Here is a 27,762-nt window from a genome sequence, read left to right as displayed (position 1 = left end):
TTTTTTTTCAAAAAGTGAATTTTTTTATTATTTTTTGGTCTTGTTTGTGTATTTTTTTAGTATTGCCTGTTATTAAGCATTATTACTGTTTTTATTTTATCAGGATATACCGCTTAGTTTAAAAGTTATAACGTTTTCTTTACAATAAGTAATTGGAAGAAAAAAAAATCTATAAAAAATCTCAAGAATTTTTTGACCTCTTTTTTGTCGATAAAAATAGGTCTAGTTTCATCTATTTTCATATGTAGGTACACTTTAACGTGACTCACACTGTATTTGCTGCTTACCAAAATGTTGGAACTCCTTGTGTACTTACATTCAAGATTAACTATTAACTTTTGTTCAGGGTAGGTCTAGATGTAAGGAAATAAAAAATTTTTGACCATGCATTTTGGCATCAGTCTTAATTTTAATTAAATGCTGAATGACAGTGATTTGCTTCAGTCAATGACTTAATTAACTTAAGTATTAACATCATTAGACTTCACACCATTATTGAAAAACATTAACTTTGAGCGTAGTTTCAATATTAAGCCGCTACTATTTACTTTGCTACAAAAACAACATACCTACTTAATTACTTACTAATGGAAGTATCTACTTACATAGTTTTGTACCTAACTCACAAATAAAAATGTGGGTGTACCTACATTATACGAGGGCTGCACTAAAAGTATCGGGAATGGAATATTTCCACTGTTCCAGTCATATTAAAATCTATTTAATTGCAAACTCCAGGGTTTTAAAAATCGTATACCATTTATTTATTTAAAAAAAGATTCTCGGTCGTATCACAAGGTCTTGTCAAACTTGTTTAGTCGTTGAGAAAATGGAATTGACTCGAGAAAATTCAAGAGCGATGATTTATTATGACTTTTGAAGTGGTTTAACACAAAAACAGTGTGTTGACCGGATGATTTCTGCATTTGGTAATGAAGCCCCATCCAAAACCACAATTTATCGCTGGTTTCCTGAATTTCAACGTGGACGTGTCAAGCTCAGTGATGATCCCCGTCAAGGTCGTCCAAAAACTGCAGTCACCTAAGAAAACGTTGATGCTGTGCGTAAGCTGATTGAAGAAGATCGACATGTGATATACCGCGAAATTCAGGCAACTTTAGACATTGGCATGAGTCAAATACAAATAATCTTGCATGAACAATTAGGTGTAAAAAAGTTGTTTTCCCGATGGATACCGCATTCGCTCTGTGAAGAGCAAAAAGCGGCTCGCGTTACTTGGTGCGTCAGAACTCTCGGGAGATTACATGCAGGATCCTCAAATGCTGTATACAACATCGTATCAGGTGACGAATCATGGATATACGCGTACGAACCCGAAACAAAAAACCAGTCACGAGTTTGGGTGTTCGAAAATGAATTAAAGCCAACAAAAATTGTTCGTTCACGGAGTGTTGCAAAAAAAATGGTGGCCACGTTTGTCTCCAAAACCGGCCATGTTGCGACTATTCCTCTTGGGGGACAAAGAACGGTTAATGCAGATTAGTATGCTAGCATTTGTTTGCCACAGGTCGTTTCTGAACTCCGTAAAGAGAACTGCAACCGCCGCATCATCCTCCATCACGACAATGCGAGTTCTCACACCGCGCACTGAACAAAAGAGTTTTTAGAGCAAGAAAACATAGGATTATTAGTCCATCCGCCGTACAGCCCCGACCTAAGCCCTAATGATTTCTATACTTTCCCTAAAATTAAGAATAAATTGCGTGGTCAGAGATTTTCATCACCTGAAGAAGCTGTGGAAGCCTACAAAACGGCCATTTTGGAGACCCAAACTTCCGAATGCAATGGTTGCTTCAATGATTGGTTTCGTGTATGGAAAAATGTGTCAAAGTTCGCGGAGAATACTTTAAAAAGCAATAAATACATTTTTAAATAGTAATGTTGTTTCACTTCCTTGATTCCCGAAATTTTCAGTGCCGCCCTCGTAAAACAGTACAGCTTGTGAAATGGTTTTGTAAGGTATAACATGATTGTATTTACCTATCTGAAAATATTTTAATGCGATCTTTAAGAATCATTTCTTAAATATAGGGGACACCTAGGTACACATAGGTGCACGTAATCCACAGGTTATTCCATCATAACAGCTGACTAGAGTAATAGCCACGAAAATATTATTACGACCCATTACAACGACAAGAATTACTCAATTGATAAGTTACCTATTACCTAAACTTAAATCTACTATCATGTCATCAAGCCATTTAATTTTGTCATACAATAAAATTATTGTTTGCTCCCTTTAATTTCAACCAGCCTTCGACATTAACTTTACATAGTTAGACTCTTTTAAGATTTTACTATTAAATGCATTTTATGTCATGATCACGTCATTATCCTTTTTTTTCGATCGGTTCAAGTGGTACCATAGTTTCAGGAATATCCACGGAATCGTCGCTCATTCTTCGGCCGCTGCAATTAGTAAAGCACGTATCTCCAACACCGAACTTTTCGCCATCTTCAATTGATTGCGGTAAATCGCGACCGATTGTTTCTGGCAAAAGGAATGTAGAAAATCCTGATAAGAGAGCTAGAAATCCGAAAATTATCGTTGGTATTTTAGGATTCAGTGTATCAAGTAAACTGATCAATGGAGTCAAAGCTCCAGAAATACTAGCGCACATACTGCCGAGACCCACGCCAGAACTGCGCACTACAGTTGGGAAAAGTTCAGCGGAATACTTATAGATAATTGAATATGAGCCAGAAATAAACATTTTACCGACCATGACCACTCCAGTCACAGTTGACGAACCATGAGGCAGAGCCACCACCACCAAACAGGATATTCCACCTAACAACATCATTGTGCTGATAAGAGCTCTATGACCGACTCTATCTAAGAAGTACATGATTATAACGTAGCTTGGCAACTCTACAACACCCATTAAAAACATTATAAAGTAAGGATTGCCATTGAGTTTCCCTGTATTAAGAGACAGACCGTAATAGACGACAGAATTGGCAAACCAGCAGCCGCAAATGATCAAAGTTTTTTTGAGCATATTTGGTGTTTTAAATAGGTCCGTGGTACCGGCTGAATGTTCGTCAGTGTATTTAGCACACGTGGCTTTACAGTGGGATACCAACAGTGGAGTATCCACACTCTCATTTGACCTGTTCATTATCAACGCCTTCTCGATAATAGCCACAGATTCGCGAGCGCGACCCTGGGCCCATAGCCATCTGGGGGATTCGTCCATCGCAAACCAATGAGGAAGCAGTATTGTTGCGTGTAAAGCATAAAGTATTTGCAGATAGAATCGGTTATCTATAAGATATCCCCATGCGGCCAACAGCATGATTCCCAGTGCGAACATTATTTGAAATACTACACCGCAGACTGTGCGTTTGCTCGGCCCGACCAATTCCATTGTTAGTACGAACCCAGCGATGTATGGGCCGGAGCCGAATATTCCGTATAAGAACCGAATCGCGATAAACGTGTAGTATTCGTTGGCGAATGCTACAGATGCTCCAAATATTAATTGGAGTAGCCCAGACCAGACGAAAACGGTTTTTCTTCCAAACTTGTCGCACGCGCGGCCTAGGACCAGGGAACCGACGACAACGCCAAACATGTAAGCGGTCTGCGCAGTCGCTCCCATCCACCTTCGACTGCATACAAAGTCCCATTCGATCCCTCGGGATGAGGTAAAGTACTGAGTATTGTACACCCATTCCTCGCACTCTTCCAATGTATTATTTGGTCCGTAAATGTTGCATGAATCCAGCTTTCCGTGCTCATTCAAGGGAATTGAATCCAGGACTATAGAAGAGTTCCAGGACTCGGTATAGTTTGCATCTTCATACAGGGCACATCTGAAATACATTAAAATTTAAATTAAAAAAATGTTTCCAATTAAGTGAAGTTAGTAAGTGCTGTGATAATGTTTGCGTGACAATTGTATACTGGTTAGTTAAGTATTATTTCTTATTAATTAGCAGTTAACTGTAATGGATATTGCAAGCTCTTTTAACAATCTACTTTCAAATACAATACAAGGGGGAAAATTAATTGTAAGCTTTAAAGAACCTTCTATTCCACTACAGCGTATTCAACGCAAGTTAATTCATGCAAGTAAGTTAAAAATAGCTACATCTTGATATTCGTAGAAAAAAATGGGACATACATATTACGTAACTTACTTAGTCCTGCTTTGGCCTTATCACATAATCTTGCGATAATCTAACAACCGAATTGAGAACCTCCTCCTTTTGTTGAAGTCGGTTAATAAAAAAGCTCCAAAATTCGCCTATCGTATCAGCAATAGTAGCTACCTTTAAGCCAAGTATTTAAAAATAATTTGATATTATTATAATTATAATTCGCAATGTAGTTCGTAAACAACACCACACTGCACTGCATTCGCTTCAAATGTTTTTTATTGGGGAGCATTCGTGAAGCGATGGACTCGTACACGGATCAAGCGAATGAGTGAGTTTTGCAAATGTTGTATGTAGATTGTATACGCACATGATTGTGTTGGTTAGATATCGCAAACATATTCAATGGATATATATCGAATCTGTTGCGCATATTCTACTAAAGATAATAATTTAAGGTGTATATTACTAGCACAATATTTTATTTGACATCGCTTACATGATAAGGCCTTGGATTATTAACCTACTGAGGGCTCATATAACATGTTGTTAGTTGATAGATGTATAACACCTAGCTTTAAACTTTATCAGTTGGCCGGAGCCTACTGTAAAAATAAGGCAAATTACAAGCGAATGGTTTGTAAATTTAATTTACAAAGATGTACTTACGTTTACCCTAGTAGCACCATACAATATCACTGTCTCATACTGGGGTAGGTATACCAAAGCCGTATCCATAATAATGAAGAATCTGTAGTACCCTCGTACCCGAACCAAGCAAAACCGTACGCGCTACCGTAAAAGCAGTAGAAAGCATCCCCTTTTGCACCTTATAGATTTTGGAAAAAAATACATTTGATAAGTACCTAAGTATAGGTATTACATAAGGTTCAAACTTTTGATGACTTAAATTTTTATTTAAATATTTCAATTGTTAAGCAATTACAAAAGTATCAAAAGTCTGAAGAACAGTAGTGTGACAAATTCGTAACAGAGTTCAGTGACACTAATGTTACACAATAGGTTATGATAATATCATAACGCTCTACATAAAGACAAATAGACGAAACATTATTCATAGGTGTCCATATCCCTTCAATGCCCATTTAATGTTCATACCTACATGCACATGCATCGTAAGAAACCTGAGAACCAATTTTAGATGGGTAGATATTACAAGTGTCATATAATCTTGTTTTCAAATGAGTCAACTGTAGCCCAAAGGAAAATGTAGAGTCGCAGGAAAATAATCTTATTTAAAATGTATTAACAACCGCATGTGTGTTGTATGAATACAGCAAATACTATTATATTATTACTGAGGATCAAGGAAAATGTAACCATAAATTAATTGGTCACTATTCCACTTTAGTAAATAAGTTTATTAATTTGTATTTTTATAAAACTTCTTTGAGCTACAGTTATTTTGTTGTACACAAAGTTTCAAACATAAAGAAATGCATAACAATATTCAGTAAAATCCTAAAATCAGCTGCTGTTATCAAACAGAAAGAAACGTATTCGTAATGTGAGGTACTTTATGTTGGTGAAGCTTTGTGTACCTATAAATTTCGCTGTACCACAATCCATGTTTATGACATTGACCAGAAGTTTCACTCATTACATACCTATGTTCAGGTACCGCGGCGACAGTGACCAGTGAGAGCATGTGCATCCCAGCTGTCATGGCTGCTAGGATGTGAAGGAGGAACTGGAAACATTGGTACCGCCCGAAGTCCCCTGAAATCGAAAAAATAATCTTTTCACATCTTTTGTACAGAGAACTGCCTATGGTATCCGACAAACAGATAAGCATACAGTATTATCTTATCACGATGCTCAGAATTTACATTTGGTTGACAGTAGCTTAAAAAAACAGCCAGAATTCGGAAACCGTAGAGATAGTGATTTAGACACTTTAAAACTCAACAGACAAATATAGCTATAAATATTTTTTGGTAATGAATAGAGTATTTGACGCGCGGTGCGTTTCCAAACTGTGAATCAGACAAATTAAATAGAGGTTTAATTTACATTTGAATATCGTTGAAATAACCTAAACGTTTAAGGAAACTTCACAATATCACGAAACTCGTGAGATTACAAAGTATAATTTCGAGGGCGATATGGTCAACTTGCTATCAATGTCATCGCGTGATTTAAAGGACTAAAGCCTCCCTAGACAAAACGCACTTTTTGATCGAATCGAAAATCGAATCTGTCAAAACTCCATACAAAATAGGGGCTTTTCGACCTCTTTTCGACTGGTTTGCGATCATAATTTGCACTTTGTCTAGACCCAAAGGTGCATTCAATCTGTCAATTTTGGCATGTAAATGCTGGGGGTCTAGACAAAGTACACATTTTGATCGAATCGAAAAGCGAATCCGCCAAAAAAAAGACTTTTCGACCACTTTACGACTGGTTTGCGATTAAAATGTGCACTTTGTCTAGACCCACTGGATTGCACTTTAAGGCTGGGTTGCGTGCGCCATCTTACTTTAACTTTAACAAGTGTCAATATAATCTGTCATACTCCATACAAAAAACATCGTTTATGGTTATACTATAGTTACCGTAAAAAGTAAGTTGCTGCAAGTGCTGCAACTCTCCCTAATTCAGTAATCTTTGGATTTTATATTTCCTTTTCTACTTATAAGTTCATTTACACAATCTTCAAAAGGAATTAAACAGCACTTAAGTATTTTCAATGATAACCTTTCACACCAAAGTTTATTGTACTTTAAGCTTGGTTGTACAGTGTACTTAATAAGTACGAGTAGGTATAAGTAAAGTGAGAAATAATAAAATGCAAGCACTAATACCTAAACCCGAAAATATATTTAGTCGTTCAATACATACTTCATTGCACATTTACAAGCATATAAAAAATATAATCAAAGATTAACAAAATCTGAATTGCATAGTGATATTTAGCTAATAAGAATCTAAGCATATTTTAATAAGTATTATTTGTCTTTAGTTTGTTAATTAATTTTGTACGACATTACATAAAACAGGGAAAAGATGCATACTTAAATATTTACGAATATAAATTACAAATTAAATAAAAACGTGGAGAATTCCATGTCCAATGTCCAAGTTTAGTTATATTGAAGAAATTATTATAATATCGTTGAAAACTTTGTAGTTAAGACTATCGCAGAACAGACAAATATCAATAGAACGTCACACGGCTTGTGTTGACACAGATGTTTGTATGTAACCCCGATATAAATAATGAGGTGACCGATAACACACATCGATAAAACATTGATTGCTTGCTTAGACGCGATCCTGTGATAACTGGTTAACTTAATGGCTCTTACAGGCGGCTAATATTATTATTAATCCTTACTTAATAATTTATTAAGTACTAGTTTTCCGCCCGCGGCTTCGCCCGCGTGGAATTTTGTCTGTCACAGAAAAACTTTATCGCGCGCGTTCCTGTTTAAAAAACCAGGATAAAAACTATCCTATGTCCTTTCCCGGGACTCAAACTATCTTTATGCCAAATTTAATCAAAATCGATTCAATAGTTTAGGCGTGAAAGCAAGACAGACAGACAGAGTTACTTTCGCATTTATAATTTTTTTTTTTTTTTTTTTTTAAAAAGATTATTAGTAATTTGTTATTACACAAATTACTAATACTCCCGTTAGCCCCTCGTACTAAGCTAAATATGCTTGTGTCACGAGTGAGCTCACCACAATAGTCGAGCGGCGGCGGGGACCGAACCCGCGTTCCCCGGATCACGAGTCGGCCAGTCCGACCCCTTCACCGTTCGGCTATCGTGGCTTCATATTAGTATACATACAGGGTGTTAGGTAAATGGGTATATGAGCCGACACTAGCCTATGTCAACATGGGCATATAAATGGTATGGTGAAGTCAGAAAATTGATATCTTCATTTTAATTATTTTAATTTTCATATAAATCGGATTTTATAAAATTTATTTTGTATGAAAATTAAAAAAATTAAAATGATGATATCAAATTTCTGACTTCACCATACCATTTATATGCCCACGTTAACATGGGCTAGTGTCGGCTCATATACCCATTTACCAAACACCCTGTAGATTATAAATGCCGAAGTAATTCTGTCGATCACGCTTTCACGCCTAGAACACTGAATCGATTTTGATGATATAGAGATAGCTCGATTCCCGGGAAAGGATCTATTATGATAATTTTTATCATTGTTCTATATTATCAAATCGATGTTGTGATAAATCATATTATCTAATCTAAAAAAAAAACAAATAAAAACTGTCTTTTTAAGCAAAAGACAATGTAGAGATGAACAAGAGTCGAACCTTGATGAATGAATTAATGAGTTGTTGAATGTAATTATAGACATAATCAGTGCGCAGGCGGCGAAGTGAAACATCGTTAAGATGGTGGGAATGACACATCAATCCAATAACTGCGCACACGCTTAGAAATAATCTTATTTATGACATTGATTTAATTAAATCTATGGTAGTGCATACATTTTTCATTAATGCGTATATTTTATTATATTTCTATTTTAGAGAATTAGCCTGGCCATTCAACGTGGCAATGCTGCCAGCCTTTTGGGCACGATTCCTGACTGCGGCGCTGGGGGTGAAGTATTTTTTATTTTCAACCGACTTCAAAAAAAAAAGGAGGAGGTTCTCAATTCGACCCGTATGTTTTTTTTTTCTATGTTTGTTACGCGATAACTCCGCCAATTATGAACCGATTAGAACAAATCTTTTTTCGGCGTATAGGTAATATCTCAAGGGTGGTCCCATTTAAATTTAATAATAGAAAAAACAACCCCCAAGGGTGGAAAATTGGGGATGAACTTTTTTATACGCAATATCTCCGCCGATTATAAATCAATTTGAACGATAATTTTTTTGTTGAATAGGTATTATCAAAAGGGTGGTTTCATGCGAATTTGAAGAAAATATTTCACCCCCAAGGGTGGAAAATTGGGGTCGAACTTTTTTATACGCAATATTTTTAATTTTTAGTTTTTTTTTGTGTTCACGCATTTGAAGTCGGTTTTATTTTTTTAAAAAGCAAATTATGTAAATAGTTTTTATCATTAGTAATTTTTAAATTTTAGTTTTTAAGTCATTTTAAGTTAAGTGTATTATTTATTTATTTAGATTTTTCATAATTTAATCCAAAAGATAATTTAACTAAGTCGGATACCTTTCTATTTTTAATTTACAAAATATTAACAAATGTTTTGGCGAATTCGATACAGAGTCAAACGTTAGATACATCATTTAATCTTATACTTAAGTAGGTATTCGAATGAATAGTGATAGGTGGGTATAATGTGATGAAAACTTTAGCTAACTCTGAGTGCCTATTCCTCAAAAATAGCATAGATTTTATTAATAAGTATAACATATTTTGTACTAAACATGGGATTGGACAAGCAAACTATAAGGTTGATTAACCAACGAGAAGGCGTTAATAGACAGATGTGATTGATTTTACATAATGTAGAGGCAATTTCGCATACTTGATATGCAGCTTAAATTGATTGGCCTGCTGTAAAAGTTAACTTAGTAAGCGGAGAAAGTCAAGAAACTATCAATGAAATTAAGTATACTTGTGAGCCTCCTACAGCCTGTGGCACTTGTAGCATTAAGTATTCTCTGAGGTCAGAAGCTGCACCGGCAGACTATCATTTACATCAATCATCCACTTTACGCAATTCGCCATTGCAAATTAGTGGTACTTCACTGTCCAAACAGTCCTGGCAATTTTTAGTAGGTAAACGTCTTGTTACTATTATTGGCAAATTGTTATTTGAAGGCCCAATTACCGAATGCAACTTCATAGTAAACTTAGGCTGGTTTGCAGCATCTGACTTCAACTTGAACAGTTTGAACACACGTCAAAAGTATATCTAACTCCATACAAAAAACACCGGTCATTAACCATCATTTGGCAAAGTTAGTTACGGTTGAAGGAAGTTGGTGCAACTCAGCTTTATTATTCTTCTATCATGAGGTAGCAACCCTAGATATCGATTGATTAGCGTTTTTGTATTAAGTGCAATTTTTATTAATTTTATATAAGTGCAATATTTTACGAGTATGTCAGTTTAGTTCATTATGTATATAATAATATAATATAATTAAGATAAAAATAATATCAGCAGCTAGTTTATTGAACTTGTTTGATATATCGTTATAATTTAAAGTAAACTTCATTTAAGTACAGCACTTATCAATGTAAGTGTGTAAGCACTCATCATGTGGCATAATCATTATTTGTTACGAGTACTCCGGTACTCACTAAGTGCAAGGTACGACGAACTGAGAATTATAACTACTAAGTAGTAAGAATTTTAAGACTTCCCTCGCGTGAATTTCGATATGTCAAAGAAACACTTTATCGCGAGCGTTTTCTCCTCTTAAAACTGAATTAAAACTAAGTTACATAATTCCTTTGTTTTTGTCTGGAATACAAAACTATCCCTTAGGTACCTGAGTTACTTTCGCATTCATGATATTAAAATACGGCTTTAACTAGAAACGATTCCATATTTATGGACAGTAAACGCAAGGTAATAAATGATGATGATATACATCTGTTTACTCAACAGAAGTAATACTGCAATAACAACACGGTATCAGGGGCATGTGAGCATTAAGTATTCTTCAGTGTAAGATGCATTGTAGAGCATTGTAAAGTGACCTTAAAACCGTAAGTTATAGAGTTTATTTCTAAAATCGGACGCAAACACGAAACCGTTTATTTTACGTTAAAACGCATTAACTGGCAAAGGGCCAGGAATGCGACCCCAATGTATGAATATTATTTAAACTAATCATTTCTTCTTAAGGCCAGTAGCATGCGTATTTTGATTAAATGTAGCGCGTGTTTGATATGTTGTAATAAAAACAAATATTTTAATTTAAATACTTTAGAGTAATTTTACATGAAGAAAGGATGATTTATTTCTTATGGCTATTACCTCATATGTTTTAAGTTGGCGGATGCTGCTAGAAATCGATTCGATAAAGATTCACATTGCACGTCTGCAAGTTCATACGTTATTTATTTATGGCCGTAGCGAAGCGACTACGAGTCCTAGCCTAGGTTTTTTTATTTTATTTAGTATTTCAAATAAGTTAGACAACCGATAGGCCATTGATGTGCTCATTTGTCCGTAAACTAATTAAAACAAATTACGCTGCCGTCATACTCGTACGACTGTAGGTAATTTTGTGTCATAACGTAAGAACACTGAAAACAAGTCGACCTTCGGCACTTTAATTTCGCGAGTGTATCGAAAAGTATTGACTGCTTTCAGGACATTGCGAATTGGGTCAAGGACACTTGTTGGTGGTACGACCATCGTAGAAGAATACAGGGTACACCCTGTATTCTTAAGATTAAGAACCTAAATTCGATATCATTTGTTTTTAATTAGGAAACTTAATATTTGAGTAAAATGTGATAACTTTGATAATTGTGAAACTGAAGATTTTTTCCTAATTAAAAAGTTACTGCATATATTTCTAACACCCTATGCCTTGTATTATGTCGATGTTAAATATTTAAGGCTCATATTAACTTCACTGGAAAGGTGTGAAAGAGGACACACCTCCAAAATGGCTGACTCCGTCCGGAGTCACGAGACAAGTGTGATGCGATTACGTAGCAAGAAGAAAACTGACGGACGTCATTCTCCACTTCGTCAGATAGGTAGTTTATTTTCGAACAGTTTTGTTCATGAATAATACACGGGTTGACATCTGAAGGACAATGAGCTAGTCTGGCATTCGGTATTGGAGACACTTTTGTTTTCAGCTGCTGAATATTTAAGATGAATTGCAATTCCGAAGTGCGTAGATAAATAAATTTATGTGCATGCAATTTTGAATTGCTGTTATTGTTACCTACATAATGTAGTTTTAGGGAATGCTATCTCATGAAATAACTCAAAAATATAATTAGGTCGATACTATCTAAACTTACTGTGTTGTGGAATTAAGATAGTGAATTGCCTAATTACGAATAGGTGCTTTATCTAAATACATGGCCATTGAGTAATATTTACATTTTAAGTACATAAGTGTCATTAGTATGCACTGACTTGTTAATTACTTCGACTTTCAGACCAATTTCAGATGTTTTTTACCCATTGAAGGTAATACTGGTAATACTACGTTGTTAAAAATCAAGTAGGTGAGTAAGTAAATATGGAAAGCAATGTCAACTAGGTAGACTATAATGACAAAAGTTAAAAAGTAGATGGTAGATACCTATTCAACTGACTAATGAGTTACAACGTACAGATGAAGTAGGGACATAACGAGAAAACTATTATGAATATGGAGATAGGTATAGGTATATATTTATACATCGTGATGTAATGATTTAAGTTATTATATATTATTTACTCGCTTAGCAACAAACTACAGCAACCGATATCACCAAGTCTCTGCTGACGGTCGAGATAATAAGTAAATACAATGCGAATGCGATTAAACAATCACAAAAAGAAGATAACTATTACTCAACCTAGACGTTAAACATTACTGTTTGTACCTAATTGAAAGGGGCTTTCATTTACGGCAGTTTTCAATTTTGTTTTCTGCGTGCTTATGAACAATTTTCTTATAATGATGTAGGTAGACCTACATGAACCTACATTTGTATTCAAATGAAGGGTATGTTTCGACTTTTCATTAATTTATACATAAAATGTATCACACATCTTAGAAAGTCATGCTATTATTAAGATTAGTTCAGCGTAACTTTTTTTATGAATAAAATAATATAATATTATAAGTAATATAATATTCTTATTTAGTAGATACTTCATAGCATCAGTTGGCCCGTGTTTTCAATGAATCACTATAGTTAGATAATTTTGACTTGGCGTTCCTGATAATTTTAATCAAACTTATGGAAATCAGACGTCAAATCCATCAATGTTTATATTTTGGTGAATTGATCGATGTTTTAGAACTGTCACATAAATAATGATAATGGGTATTTCTCATCGCCACGGTTCTCATCGTCACCTTCGTGGCGAATTTTATTTCTAACTTATTTGAACTTTTTGTAAACAAAAATTGTAGCGCTTGATGTGAAGATTGTATTCTCAGTAAATCAGTCAAATAGTGAGTCTCGTTTGGAAGCTTTAACGTTTTGAATTTTTTGATGCCACGAAAGTGATTCTGTATTTCACAGCAATATTTTTTTCAAACTTTACTACTGTAAATGACTCTTAAGTGTTTATAATCCCATCAAAAACAATACTTGTCAAAAAAACCAAGTCTCGCAACTCAGTTGTTCTACGGTAAAAAGTTGTGAGATCCATGTAATACCAAGTCCAGGCCAGGAAATCTTTAACGTTTTACATAAAATATTGACTTGGCCATCGCATGAAAACACGTGTAAATTAAATTATTTAGTGCGATGGCCAAGTCAATATATTTATGTAAAACGTTAAAGATTTCCTGGCCTGGACTTGGTATTACATGGATCTCACAACTTTTTACCGTAGAACAACTGAGTTGCGAGACTTGGTTTTTTTGACAAGTATTGTTTTTGATGGGATAACACATATTTTGTCTTATTTTCATAGATAAATAGCAATAATATAATATAAATAGGTACCTACTTAAATACAAGATACAATTTTACCGATTAACTCATCTACTAAGTTACAAGATTCTACGCAATTGGTTTTAAGGGTGACACTGGTGGCATTCTGAAATGCTAAAGAAGCAAAAAACGGATTTAGAACCTCAATAAAAAAGAACTCTTACTGATTATCAGTCCCTCAACAAAAATATATTTTTTATTTGGGCCTCGTATTTTATTATTATTGCAAGCTTTTATTTACTTTCACATGTCTGGTGTAGGCAAATCTTGCAACTTAAAATTGACCAACTTCCCGGTTTCCCATTGAGCTGAAATTTTTCATGCATGTGTAAGTGTAATGGGCACGATGGTCTTCCTACATTTTTTTTACACGATGGCTGATCAAAAGTGCAAGAAAATGAATTAATTTTTCTTTCTTCTCTGCAATTTCTTAAAATTTTCAAACTTTTAAACCAGTTTGTTGAACTTTAATCTTTTCTTTTGATAGCCCAACTATCCCTTGTGATAAGGAAAAAAACTAGATTGAAAAGTATCCTTATTTGTAGAAATGGCATGAGAAAAAGTAATCGCAGGTGGCAATTTTCTAAAAATGCACAAAAACTTAAAAATCTTGAAAACGGTGATATTTTTACTGGGGTCAAAATTGGACGTTAGGGAGACCATGGCGAGGCCTATCGATGGTTATAGGGTTATCCATTGTTTTTGGGACACCCTGTATATGATTTTTTTAAAGATACGAGTAGGTATGTCTGTTATAAAGTAAATTATTCTGAACAACAAGATTATAAGTTGAAGTATGTTCTTAGTAACAACATTATTAATTAAAATAATATGATCAATGAATGTTATGAAGAAAAAAGATCTGAAAACAAAAATTATGTATTTTAAATGGTTCTTGGTAGTAACAGTATTGATAAAAAAATTATGATTACTAACTGTTATGAGCTCCGATGGTAGTAACAAAAATGTATGAACAAAAAAAGTATGAAAAATAAAATTATGAAGAGAGATTATTATGAACACAAATCGGTAGTAAGACAAAGAATAGGATTTAGAATTTTATGTGAGCCAATATAGAACCGAAATTAAAATTTGTCGTGCAACGAAAGTTTAATTATGAGTAAACGCCATAAAAACAAGCAAAGATTTATTTTGTCGGTCTTGTTGCGCTGATGCCTTGCATTCGTCTAATGCTCTAGAGCAGAGCCACCATTTTTGAAGCCGATGATTTACATCTTGAACTAGCTTTTGCCCGCGACTCCACCCGCATTAAATTTAGTTTGTCACAGATCGTCATAAATTATAGCCTATATGTTATTCTGGGTTATAAACAAGATTACTGCAAAGTTTCATCAAAATCCTTTCATTAGTTTTTGCGTGAAAGAGTAACAAACATCCAGACATCCAGACAAACTTTCGCATTTGTAATATTAGTAGGATAGGATGTTATACTTAAAGCTGGGTGCGCGTGTTCCCCACTGGTGGGAGGAATTAAAATTTATCATTTTTTTTATTAATAAATTAAATTCCCGCTTTCTCCCCTTGGGGGATAAGCTTGGTGGGGACAACGGCAATAAACCGACAAAAGGTTGAAAAATATAAGAGATCGCTTTTAGCAGCAGAATTAGTTCAAAGAATACTGAGTCAAAAAAATTTGGAAAGGGTTGGGTATTCTGACGCCTCTTTCGAACTACACAACATTCAGTTTGAAGTTTGTTAAATTTAAAAAATCCACGGGCATTGATATCACCTCGTCACTTTTTAAATCGCGTGTAGCTGCGACTCGCTATAAACAGAAATTAGCGAAAATAAATTTTTAATGAGTAAAAACTTATCCAAAAAGTAACTAAATTTTAAATTTAATGAAAAATAGTATTATAATCCTTTTTTAAAACCCAAAAGTGGACTTATTTAACAAAAAATAACTTTATTTTCAACCCGATTATGTGTGAACATAGGAGCAAATGCATTGGCGCCACCGGAACTTGTCACATTTTATTCTCTGTAATGTTGGTAAAACTGTAGTAACTACGTGGTCGCGATAGTACAAAAATGTAAACATGCACAGATAATTTTTGGTACCTTTTCTAATAATTTCTGTAATTTTATAGTAATGTACAGTATTCAAATATTATAGAAAGGTGGCCTAATATATTCTAAATGGACGCTGCTATCTGAATACTCCGTTCCAACACTTTTGTTTTTTATAACCGAAGTGAACATAGGCAAAAGCGTCGACAAGCGCCGTAGAATTTCCAAGTCCGTTTAATGGCGGACGCCAATAATTTTGGAAGTTTCGTGATTCTATTGTTCTGTTTTCGAGTATTCCAATCATAATTCTAACCGGGAATGAGTTTTATTGTAAGTGATCGAACTTATTGTGATATTTACGTGAAAGTGATATGAAATGTTCTGTTATAGCGTGACAAAAGCGCCTGCTAGATATGTAACCTTTTCCCTAACCTCGTTTACGCCAATGGTGTAGATATGTGATCGATGTGTGTGGTTCTGTGAACGATTATTCGTCCGTTTCGCGTTACAATTAGTGCGCAGTTAATTTGTTTATTAGTGATGGAAGTGTCCGCGTCGCGATTTTGCTATCCGACGCACGATTTCGATGTAACGTAAGCGAGCCGGTCGATCGTCAACGCAGGGACGGTCGCTCGCTACCAGCCGAACATGGCTGCGACGCAGGCTGAGTCTCAGCGAAGCGAAGCGAACGTAGAGCAGAGTCCAACGGAGCAGCTCAGTGAATCTCGGAACGCTCTATTACAAAACGGGACCGACAAGTCCATTGGGCGCGTCCCGCCCGATGGCGTCGTGAACACAAAGAGTAAATCGCCTATGTCGGCCGATCCGGGGCAGCCGCGCGACGGTGGCGAGGCGCCGGGGCACGACAGGACGGGAGAGCGTCCGGTGCCGGATCAATACGGCCAGTATCGTTACCCAGAAGGAGCAGATCCTTATTATTCCGCGCGGCCCGGTTTTCCCGGCAAACCGCGGCCGCCTCCGCAGCAGGGCCCGCGCTTCTTCCCGGGGCAGGTGTCGCAGGCGCCGGGCCCCACGCCGACGCTCAACTCGCTGCTACAGTCGAGCGGGGCGCCGCCGCACAGATACCCCAACAGCTATGAGCAGCCGCCGGCGGGCTACGGCCCGGCGCCCGGCTGGCCGCCGCCGCCACGGCCCATGCCACCGTACAATCCCCAAGGAAGCCCTTACAGAAATTCAACAGTAAGTCCATTTCTGATACTTCAATTCAATAACAATAACAAATCTATGAATTACAAGTTACACTAGCTAGAACAAATGAACAAAACATTGAAATGAATAGATTACATTTTGGATAGGCTGCATTCTGTTATTATTGTTAAAAAGTAAATTGAATAATATTTTTGTTAGTGTTGGTTACTGGAGTCTTCTGAGATTAGTTCCTGTGCATTTCTCATTGACAAACAATAGTTTTCGAAGCGATTTAAATCACAATGTTTGTTATTTCCAATCTGTTTATAGTTTCAATTATATTTGAGGTCCAACCATCCTTTATTTATCCTTTATACATTAAAAGTATTAAATTTTCCATTCTCCCTGAATGAATAAATACAACAGTCCTAGGATCATAAACAATAGAGTTCAAAATATGAATCTATGCCATTTAATTTATTAAAGCCTCTTGAGAGATCCGAATCCTATTCATCCCGATTGAAAAGCCAGAGCCATAATATTATTCTGTTTTCACCCCATGGGAATTCTTCCAATGTTACCATCAGTCTCACATTCATAGCCAGTCACCCTGATGGTTAGCAAGTAAGAAATAGCCCAAGACCCTTATGGCATTTAGTTCTGGCAAAGATTATTATTAATCCCAATCTTTCTGCGAATGATATAAGGACAAAATATGAGAGCATTGGCCTCCCAAACCCCTGTCCGGCCAGCATCTGGGGAGTGCAGCATAAATACTCCATTTATGTATGGTAAATAAGAGACCATACTCCTACTCCTGCAGATTAAACGACCCCATATCTTTTCTTCAGCTGTCCTATGTTTCTTTTACATCTTGAGCCTTGCTGTTTTGTTGTTTGAGGCTTTTGCCCAGGTCCAGGGACCCATAAACAACAGACATACAGATTAATTAAATAAAACTGTTATGTGAATGTAAAGCTACAAATAAATAAATAACCCCGTATAGGGTACAACATGTTGCAAATTTTTAGTTTTCAATTTAGGGCTGACTTTTCAATTGTCTGTTAACTTTTATCTGAAGGATAAAATTGACATTTTGACATATTTCCCATACTGAAACTGTCAATATGCCAAACTTATTCTTCAGTTAAAAGTTAACCAGCGATTGAAAAAATCAGCCCTTAAAACTGAATAAGTAATTATTCAGTTTAACTTGTGGTGGCAATATACGGTAGAGCCCTGTAATGAAATAATGATGATGAGGCTGATGATGCAGCCATGATTCTATAATAGGGATCCACTCTGGTAATTTAACCTGCCAGGTGGTGCATTGTTGATTAGGTCTACCACTTGGTACATCTAGCTAGAGACACTGTGGCATTGTATTTCGTTGAAGTTGCTAATTACCACAAATGTACATAGACTGACCGATGCGCTGTCAACTGTACTGTACATGTTACGGTAAATGTGATTTAAAATGTGAAAATTATGAATAATCGTCGGTTATTATTAATAATTACCTCATGATTTGGTAAATGTGATTAATATGAGATCATTTATGTGTGTATAAAACTAAATAGGCGGCTTAGGGGTGGCCCAAGGGCCACCCCCGCCGCACCTTAACCTATTTTTCACTTTAAATCAAAACAATGTGTTATAGGCATTATGGCAAAGTAATGTTACGCAAGAAACAGTCCAAACTCATTTTGCCAAATTATATTAATATATGATATCAAAACGTTCAAAATGTGAGGCTGTACATGAGCGCTGTACACGAGCCGATGTTCTCTTTTATGATATTTGTTAGTATTAAGGTTACATTATGAAATAATCACTGATATGTGATTAATTTATCACTTTTACCTCGCCTGTCGGTAATTATTCATAATAACCGGCGATTATTCATAATTTTCAATTCATCACATTAACCGTAACATACATACAAAATTACTAGGCTTGGGATCTAGGCTGACTTCATAGCTGTTTATAAATATTAAAACTAGCTTTTGCCCATGGCTTCGCACATGTGAATTTTGGTCTGACTCAAAGGCTTTACCACCCCCTTGTTCCCTTTCAAAAAATGATAATCCGATTGGGCCAAAATTATGTAATTTTTGGAAATTCAGAAAGAAGTGGTATTGAATCAATGGCAAAAAATATTTTTTTATTTCATTTATTTATTATTGTTATAATTAATATAAAAACTAGAATCCATAAAATAAAAAGTGTTAAATGGACCTTTAGTCCATTTAATTTAAAGTTTTCATAGTAAACTAGTTTTACTATTATATGGGGCTTCACCAAGCACTACAAGTATGGTAATAAACAATCAGATCATAAGAAATCTCTTGCATGGACCAACAACAACCTCTTGCAACAGACCTTTTAGTCCATTTAAATTAAAGTTTTCAATACTAAACATGTTAACTTTATAACTTGTCTGCTAATTTTTCCATCTAATTAATGTTATTACGAGGGCGGCACTGAAAATTTCGGGAATCAAGGAAGTGAAACAACATTACTATTTAAAAATGTATTTATTGCTTTTTAAAGTATTCTCCGCGAAATTTGACACATTTTTCCATACACGAAACCAATCATTGAAGCAACCATTGCATTCGGAAGTTTGGGTTTCCAAAATGGCCGTTTTGTAGGCTTCCACAGCTTCTTCAGGTGATGAAAATCTCTGACCACGCAATTTCTTCTTTATTTTAGGGAAAGTATAGAAATCATTAGGGCTTAGGTCGGGGCTGTACGGCGGATGGACTAATAATTCTATGTTTTCTTGCTCTAAAAACTCTTTTGTTCAGTGCGCGGTGTGAGAACTCGCATTGTCGTGATGGAGGATGATGCGGCGGTTGCAGTTCTCTTTACGGAGTTCAGAAACGACCTGTGGCAAACAAATGCTAGCATACTAATCTGCATTAACCGTTCTTTGTCCCCCAAGAGGAATAGTCGCAACATGGCCGGTTTTGGAGACAAACGTGGCCACCATTTTTTTTGCAACACTCCGTGAACGAACAATTTTTGTTGGCTTTAATTCATTTTCGAACACCCAAACTCGTGACTGGTTTTTTGTTTCGGGTTCGTACGCGTATATCCATGATTCGTCACCTGATACGATGTTGTATACAGCATTTGAGGATCCTGCATGTAATCTCCCGAGAGTTCTGACGCACCAAGTAACGCGAGCCGCTTTTTGCTCTTCACAGAGCGAATGCGGTATCCATCGGGAAAACAACTTTTTTACACCTAATTGTTCATGCAAGATTATTTGTATTTGACTCATGCCAATGTCTAAAGTTGCCTGAATTTCGCGGTATATCACATGTCGATCTTCTTCAATCAGCTTACGCACAGCATCAACGTTTTCTTAGGTGACTGCAGTTTTTGGACGACCTTGACGGGGATCATCACTGAGCTTGACACGTCCACGTTGAAATTCAGGAAACCAGCGATAAATTGTGGTTTTGGATGGGGCTTCATTACCAAATGCAGAAATCATCCGGTCAACACACTGTTTTTGTGTTAAACCACTTCAAAAGTCATAATAAATCATCGCTCTTGAATTTTCTCGAGTCAATTCCATTTTCTCAACGACTAAACAAGTTTGACAAGACCTTGTCATACGACCGAGGATCTTTTTTTAAATAAATAAATGGTATACGATTTTTAAAACCCTGGAGTTTGCAATTAAATAGATTTTAATATGACTGGAACAGTGGAAATATTCCATTCCCGATACTTTTAGTGCAGCCCTCGTATATGAAACAAAATTGTGCACAACAGTGCTTCTGATTAGGGATGTTATGGATATGTAGTTTCGGTTATGGATACAGTTATGGATATTTTATTATTTCAGATATCCGAAAGTTTCGGTTATTTATTTATTTTATTTATTTATTTATTATTCATTATTGAGCAATTACATATTTGATCCAAATAGCGTCCTAAATCCTTTTTAGGTTTGTCTAGACACTATTGTTCTCTATACAAATAAAAACAAACGTTTTAGTATAAGGTTACGATTACGGTTATCTGTGCTAAGTATAGAATACAAATTCCAATAGTTGTCCATCACAGTTCATGCCTTACGAATAGAATGGGTACAGAAGAGATTTCTTTAGCATCTGTCACCTTCTTTTGGTCTCACAAAAAAGCTTTTATCTTATGGAAAAGAACTCGTACTTCAAAATGCGATCATTAAATCAGGATAAGGACTTGCTTGACTCTGCCTACATCCGAAACTATCCGAAACCTTTGAATCGGTTATGGTTACGGTTACGGATATTTTTTTATTTCGGATATCCGAGAGTTTCAGTTATGGTTATGGATATCCATAACATCCCTGCTTCTGATGCTTGTCCTTATGGTACAAGCATCCTCCAACATGCTCACTGCCCTTTGAAATTGACAACCAATGAAGGTTAATAATTTTGAAATCTAATATTCAATCTTAAACACTCATTTTTGTAAGCTGTTCACTAATATCAATTTAGTTGTTTTTTGCTCAGGATGCAAATGCTGTATGAATGTTTTTAATCAGTACCTATATTATTGATAGTTTTGTTTGAATTTCAATTCAATTACCCTAAACTAAGTATTTAAAAAACGGAAAAGCAAGTTATGTGTGGTAGTTATTAACTAGTTGTAGATTCGGAAAAAATTATGCACNATTTCAAAGTTATTGTTCTAACTTATACCGTTTATGAACTATTACTGTGTGACCATCAAATTTGAGTGTAAATGAGAAGTACCCTAATGCTACTGTACTATCATTTTCCTGTTAAAGTGATGCAGGTTGGATGTAGAGTCACTTAGGTACTTTCAAAATACATAATTGCAAAATACTTTGACAATTACGACTGGATAGTGAATACATAATACAAACTTGATACTAGTACCTACTTTAGATTAGTTTATTAAGCTCTGGTTAATGCGCAGGCTCATCAGTCATCACACAGGAATGTTTCACAGGAAAGTTGAAAAATGTATGAAAGCGCGTCGTCTGCAAATCGGGATGCAATCCTCGCCCATAATAACCAACTTAGCACATTTGTATCGTGCATTATCTGTTAATAAAATCTACCACGTCCACAATATGAATGAACTTGACTGGCCGACGAAATGAGTCAACAGCTGACTGTTATTCAACGCAGAGGCTGCGAATATGAATAGTAAACATACCGTAATGTTTTATACATATCTCAAATCTGTGAATCGTGTTATGCTTATTACATCAATTCAACGACCATGAGCATATTGTTCGAAATTAAATGCGTTACGGTTTATATCGATACTAGGTACATACTGATTAACGATCGAGTCTAAGGGAGGTGCTCTGGTCTTATTCTATTGCATAATACCGAACGTGATGAAATTTCTACAAGTGAAGAATGCTCGGATGTGATGTGTCATTGAAGTGACATTTTTATTTTTAATTATCAACAGTTCATCACTCTTGCGACGACATTTATTATTATCACGGCGCTCACGCTCGACTCTCTTATCACTTATCACCATGTGACCTCACGATCGTCACTACGTGTACATTACGAGATCACAGGTTATGAATTTCATAGGCAAACACAGAAAACCAGATTTATGGAATTTTACCTACTTCTTTGAAATAATCTTATATGTAGAGTTCTTTCCATGTATTTTTTTCAGGCATTGAAGATTGCACGAGCCATATTTTTTTGAAACTTAACATTACCTTTTTCATTTTCAGTTACTTTTCAGGCGTTTTTCATCATTTTTACTAAAGGATTTCGCATTACTTGTACATTACAGTACCTAGCGTTTTACAGAGTGAAATTAAGACGTTCTAGACTAGGTACTCTATTTGTCACAACATCTATTGTTAGTCTAAGTATTGTTTTTATCTCTAACAATAAAACCGCGCATCGAGGGACACGAATACTAGGAATAGACAGGCATGATGGAATTCTGACGTCCTTTAAGCGTGACTTAAATTATGAAACGCATATGACACTTGCGTTGACGATAAATGTAGATATTGCTTATGAAATATTGGGTAAGATTGTTATCACTTAATTAACAGCTATTATTATCTGCCCCACAGACACCGACACAAAAACGTCGAATGTGACACACATTAAACTAGAAAGAAAGGTGCTGCTATCTCTTTGGTAGCTGCTAACCATATTTGGGTAACCTTGAAGATATTTAAATGAGTTTCGGAAAAAAAGAACAACTCAGTGGGTTAACCATTGTTAAAATAGACCATTCAATTGTAATACAGCCGAAGCTTTTAAAATTTATTCCGTTTGTCTTACCGTCGACTAGAAAGGGTATTTAGTCAGGGTGTTTCTAAGTATGGTGATTAGATAATATTGTTGCAGCGAAATGTATAAATTGTATTGTTTGGCTTGGGAACTCTTTACAATGCGGTACCTGTTTACCTAAATGATCCCGCATTGCGATATTTGGCTCTTCGTGTCCATAAACAAAATGTTTTCGGCAAGTTGACGACGTTCGTGTTTCGAGTTGGCAAACATGTAAACTAGGTCTCCGTACGTTATGTTAAATGTACAATCAATAAATTAATTTATGAGTATTCCTAGCAACATGCTCTTAACCTTCTTTCATGATACATTATCATCATAATATCTTTAACCATAATCAATTCAGTAGATCAACTAATATTGGTCGTATATTCCTTTGCGTCTGAGACAAGTTTATGAATAAGTATAAAAATAGAAAGTTGCGTAAACACATAAACATGCGTTTGCGTATGTTTTGTCTGTGTATTTAGGTCAGCTCTGCCTATAGTTTTCCTATAAGATTACAAACGGAGTATAGCTATTTGTATAGTAATTCCAATTTCAAGATAGTATTTGTACACACTTATTTTTATTACAATAACAATTTAAACAAGGACTAAAGTATGTAGTTATCCCTAAAATGCGTCCTAAAATTATTTATGATCCTACTTAACAAATAAACTAAAGTAAAGCGTATTATTTGCTGTGGATGGAATGCATTGAACGTCTAATAAGGTGCATTTAGCCGGCACACCGTTAGTTGGAATACATTAACATAGAATACTTTAGGTACAACACTGGCTCGTTTGTTGGCTTTGATTCCACTGTGTTTTGTGATTTCTACGCATCATACGATCTACAATCATATTAGTTACGGAGAACTGTGCCAAGTTACTTTTAAGTGTGTCTCAATGCTAAGGGTGAGAATGTGGGCAATACTGTGTGTGAAGTGCACACAATGACATCATTCTCAGGCGATTTCAGGGAGTGGTTTTCCAATAGGCATCTCAATGTCACCTACCCTAGTAAGTAATCGCTGTGTGTACGTACATAGTTATTAGCTTTTTTTTTCACAAATCTAAATTTTGTAAAAAAAATACCAGTTACCTACAAGCCGGAAATGAACTCACAACGGAAAAATCGCGATCTTTTACTACTTAGGTTATCATGAGTGTGTCAAGTGTATTAACATTAGTTTAGTGCAGTGGTTCTTAACCGGTGGTCCGCGGATCACTGGTGGTCCCTGGAGGCATTCCAAGTGGTCCACGAAGTGTACCTACTTGCACACCTTGGGTAAAACCACTTTTAACTGATTTTTGCAATCAAACTGGTCTACTTTTGACCGATTATGATTATGGGGTGGTCCCTGACAAGACAGAAATTTGGTAAAATAGTCCCTCATGACTTAAAGTTTAAGAACCACTGGTTTAGTGTAACATACCAGTTGTGAAAATTCAACACGTACAAATTGACATTTATGGAAAGTGCATTTTAATTACAGTTAGCCCCATAGGGTAGGTATGCAATTCAATGCATTTTTTCCCCAAAAAAGGAGGCGCAGACCACCTACTTTTTGTCGGCCGATAGTTGAGTCGGGCGGGCTATTAATCAGTATGGAAATGTATGAAAGTGCGCACATTACACCGATTTGGTGTCGGTCGATTCTTCATACAAATTAAAATCGGGCCCCAAACTAAAAGTCGGTGGTCTGCGCCTAGGCTTACTTATTTAACAGGTAGGTATAAAATATGCACGCAGCTACATTATCTTAATGTTAATTTCAAAACAAGATCAGTAATATTCCGCTTAATTTAATTTTTGCATAGATATGTTTTATGTATAACGATAAAAACTTATTTATCTAAACATAAATAAAATATGGAAATAATATAGTTTTAAGTGAGATTAAATTTCAACATCATTAACATCGGAACTCGTTTAAGAAACGACAAGGTCTACCGCTATAGGTATCTACGTAGACAATGATGTAAGTGGTGTCTTTTACAGGGGTTGACCTTTCAAGGACGGTGCCTATAATGTAAAAAAAAATCTTGTGTACTTAGCTATAGGTACCTCTAGTATTAAAGGTGTGTTTACCGTGCTCTTAGTAAGTTTATAGGTACATATATTTTAAAATGTTCAGCTAATTATATAAATAACATCTTTTGATGAATTGCGGTTACCTGGTTATACTTATGTAGGACTTACCTATTCCTAATACGATATGACGTGCCATATTAAAATGTTTTAACGGGCTAAATATAATTATACCTACTCGTTTATTATTCCCTATATCCTCCTCTTTTTGTTACTTTACACGTTGATACGCTTTGGTTAACTAAATGGTAACTCTAATCTCTACCTACGTTGTTCAGTTGGATAAGTCATTGGCTGACCCTTGAACCAAAATCGTTTAAAAGTATTAAAAGACGCATTGGAAACAATGTGTTTATTTAAATGTTTAAAAAATTGATACAGTCTAGTAAGGTAGAGTCGGGAAATTATGTCTGTTTTTATAAACCCACGAAGATTATCTGGTTTATTGATTACCATATTATACGAGTATATTTGGGCCAGTTAATAAAAAATATGTATTATTTAAAAACCGGTTACCTATTAGCGCGTAAATACTGAAATAATATCAATACGATTTATTTATTTATCGCTCACGCAACAGTTATAGGGACTAATAAAAGTACTTATGTCACGTTAAATTGCGTAATAATGGCTGCAAGGTTGCAAAGAAAATTATGTACATTTGATTAACGTAACAATAGAATTCACTGTTTATACACAACCAGCGGGATTAACTAATCATTTATAATTACAAATAAATGTAATCGGGACAAATTCAACGCATTAAGACGACTCTTTCTTTAATTGTATACTTAAGTAAGTACACGCGCTAATTTTCTAATATCCGCAATGATCATTACAGCCCAATTTTTTTTTCTAAATAGTGTGCGGTGAAAAAATATTATAGGTAAGTACGTAAGATAAAGACTTTTAAGAAATTAATAATACTTAACTAAGCACATTTGGAAAATAATTACATACATAATAATAGAACGTGAATAATATGATATAATTATGTCAAATAAATACTGATTAACATTCGGTTTGTTATTACATTCTATACAAATGTATAAATAGATACTGATGATAACTTAGATGATAGAGTTCAACAGTTTGTATTTAAATCAGAGGGTTCACTCTTATCACAAATGCCAAATATAAATTACGATTTTATAAATTGTAATAGATACCTACTTTCAAAGGCAGTATTGGATTTCATATCGAAAACAATAATGTAAAAAGTTTGAATAGTACTCGATTGTTTAAGCACTTTTTGCTTTTGTTAACTGTAGAGTTTGAATAGATTTTCCTGAAAAAGACTACAGCGATTACTAAATTTTGTGTGTAAATTGGCAATTATACATAACTTTCTTTAGAGGGCACGTAACCGCTGTGTGAAGAGCCCAGCAATAAAACCTTCAAGGAAACCTTACACGAAGTTGATATCAAGTATTTTGTTGGGTAATTATTACGGTTAATTACATTACACAGTGAGTGGCTACAGCACAATCGATTTTCGAGGATGTTTTATGAAAGAAAATAAGTGGATTTGTCAACATATTACGAAACAAGAAGTGTTTTTTGGCAACTGAGTCGAAGTCTGTTATCACGTGTTTCGCTTTCAAAGTTTTTTGTTTCACATAATTAGTTCTCAGAGCGAATATGGGAAGGAAAAAGTTATAAATAAGTGTCAGTCTTAAATTATTGTTTGTAAAAATATGTAGATCTAATGCAAATATTTTTTAGGCTTTCCACGTATTTTGTTATCAAATTCATTGATAGAAGTAATTGACAGGTAAATAATTAAGCAGTTAAGTTAACCGGGAACGGAAACGCAAAAGTGAAGTAATCGAAGTTTTACATACTACTAAGTAGAGTCGATTAATTAGATATTCATGCCTCAAGGCAAGACAAGTCGTATTTAACCGGGCCAAAAGCTAGCGGCGCGTAAGCTTCGCATTTCAAATCGACCAAAAGAACTCGTGTAAAATGTAAAAGTGCCTGACAGTGTGAGGTTCCATATGTTTGGTACTTACCGAGTTTCCCCATCATATCCTCTAATGCTCTGTCCTTGTCCATGATTGTGAGGGTGCGTGGTGTTGTTTTGTTCCTGTTTCCGAAATTCTGTAAAGTTCACAAGCACCATTGATGTTAGGGATTTTAGCGCGCGACCACGTTTGGTACGGGCGAGCGGCGGCGTGCGTGCCGGTCTGGCGGCGGAGGAGCGAATGGATGGTGGGTCGTGGCGCCGACACCGCGGTCGGTTACCGCAATCGCGCGAAAAAAAACATGTAACCTCTTATCTTCATTGGCCGTACCTGCCGAGCGTCGCCCGCGCAGCGACAGCGCATGTGGGCTTAGCACTTGCATTTCTCTACCTTTCGTCGCGTGCCTAACCTTTTGCTTAGGAAAACTAGGGTTACTAAATTTTCCGAATGTGTCTAAAAGTATGCAAAGGTTCAATAGTTTATG

General features: G+C 35.5%; 2 protein-coding genes across 2 annotated transcripts in view; one reads left to right on the top strand and one right to left on the bottom strand.

Moving 5' to 3' along the window:
• Nucleotides 1-1,951: 1,951 nt before the first annotated feature.
• LOC114350051 (organic cation transporter protein-like) lies at nt 1,952-27,583 on the bottom strand. The gene is made up of 3 exons (XM_028300689.1): nt 27,327-27,583; nt 5,757-5,868; nt 1,952-3,843 (listed from the first exon to the last, which is right to left on the bottom strand). The coding sequence occupies exons 1-3, from the start codon at nt 27,367-27,369 to the stop codon at nt 2,355-2,357; spliced, it is 1,644 nt and encodes a 547-aa protein (XP_028156490.1). The 5' UTR covers nt 27,370-27,583; the 3' UTR covers nt 1,952-2,354.
• The window catches only part of osa (trithorax group protein osa), a 49,356-nt gene continuing 37,360 nt past the window's right edge, over nt 15,767-27,762 (top strand). The window contains exon 1 of the mRNA XM_028300690.1: nt 15,767-16,978. Coding sequence (XP_028156491.1) covers nt 16,427-16,978 — 552 coding nt within the window. The 5' untranslated portion in view covers nt 15,767-16,426. The remainder of the gene's footprint in view (nt 16,979-27,762) is intronic.

Source organism: Ostrinia furnacalis, unplaced genomic scaffold, assembly GCF_004193835.3.
Source record: "Ostrinia furnacalis isolate ACB-3 unplaced genomic scaffold, ASM419383v2 OfSCF0780, whole genome shotgun sequence".
NCBI classification, from domain to species: Eukaryota; Metazoa; Arthropoda; class Insecta; order Lepidoptera; family Crambidae; genus Ostrinia; species Ostrinia furnacalis.
The sequence above is the reverse complement of the archived record's forward strand: the minus strand, read 5'-3'. Positions and strand labels throughout refer to the sequence as shown.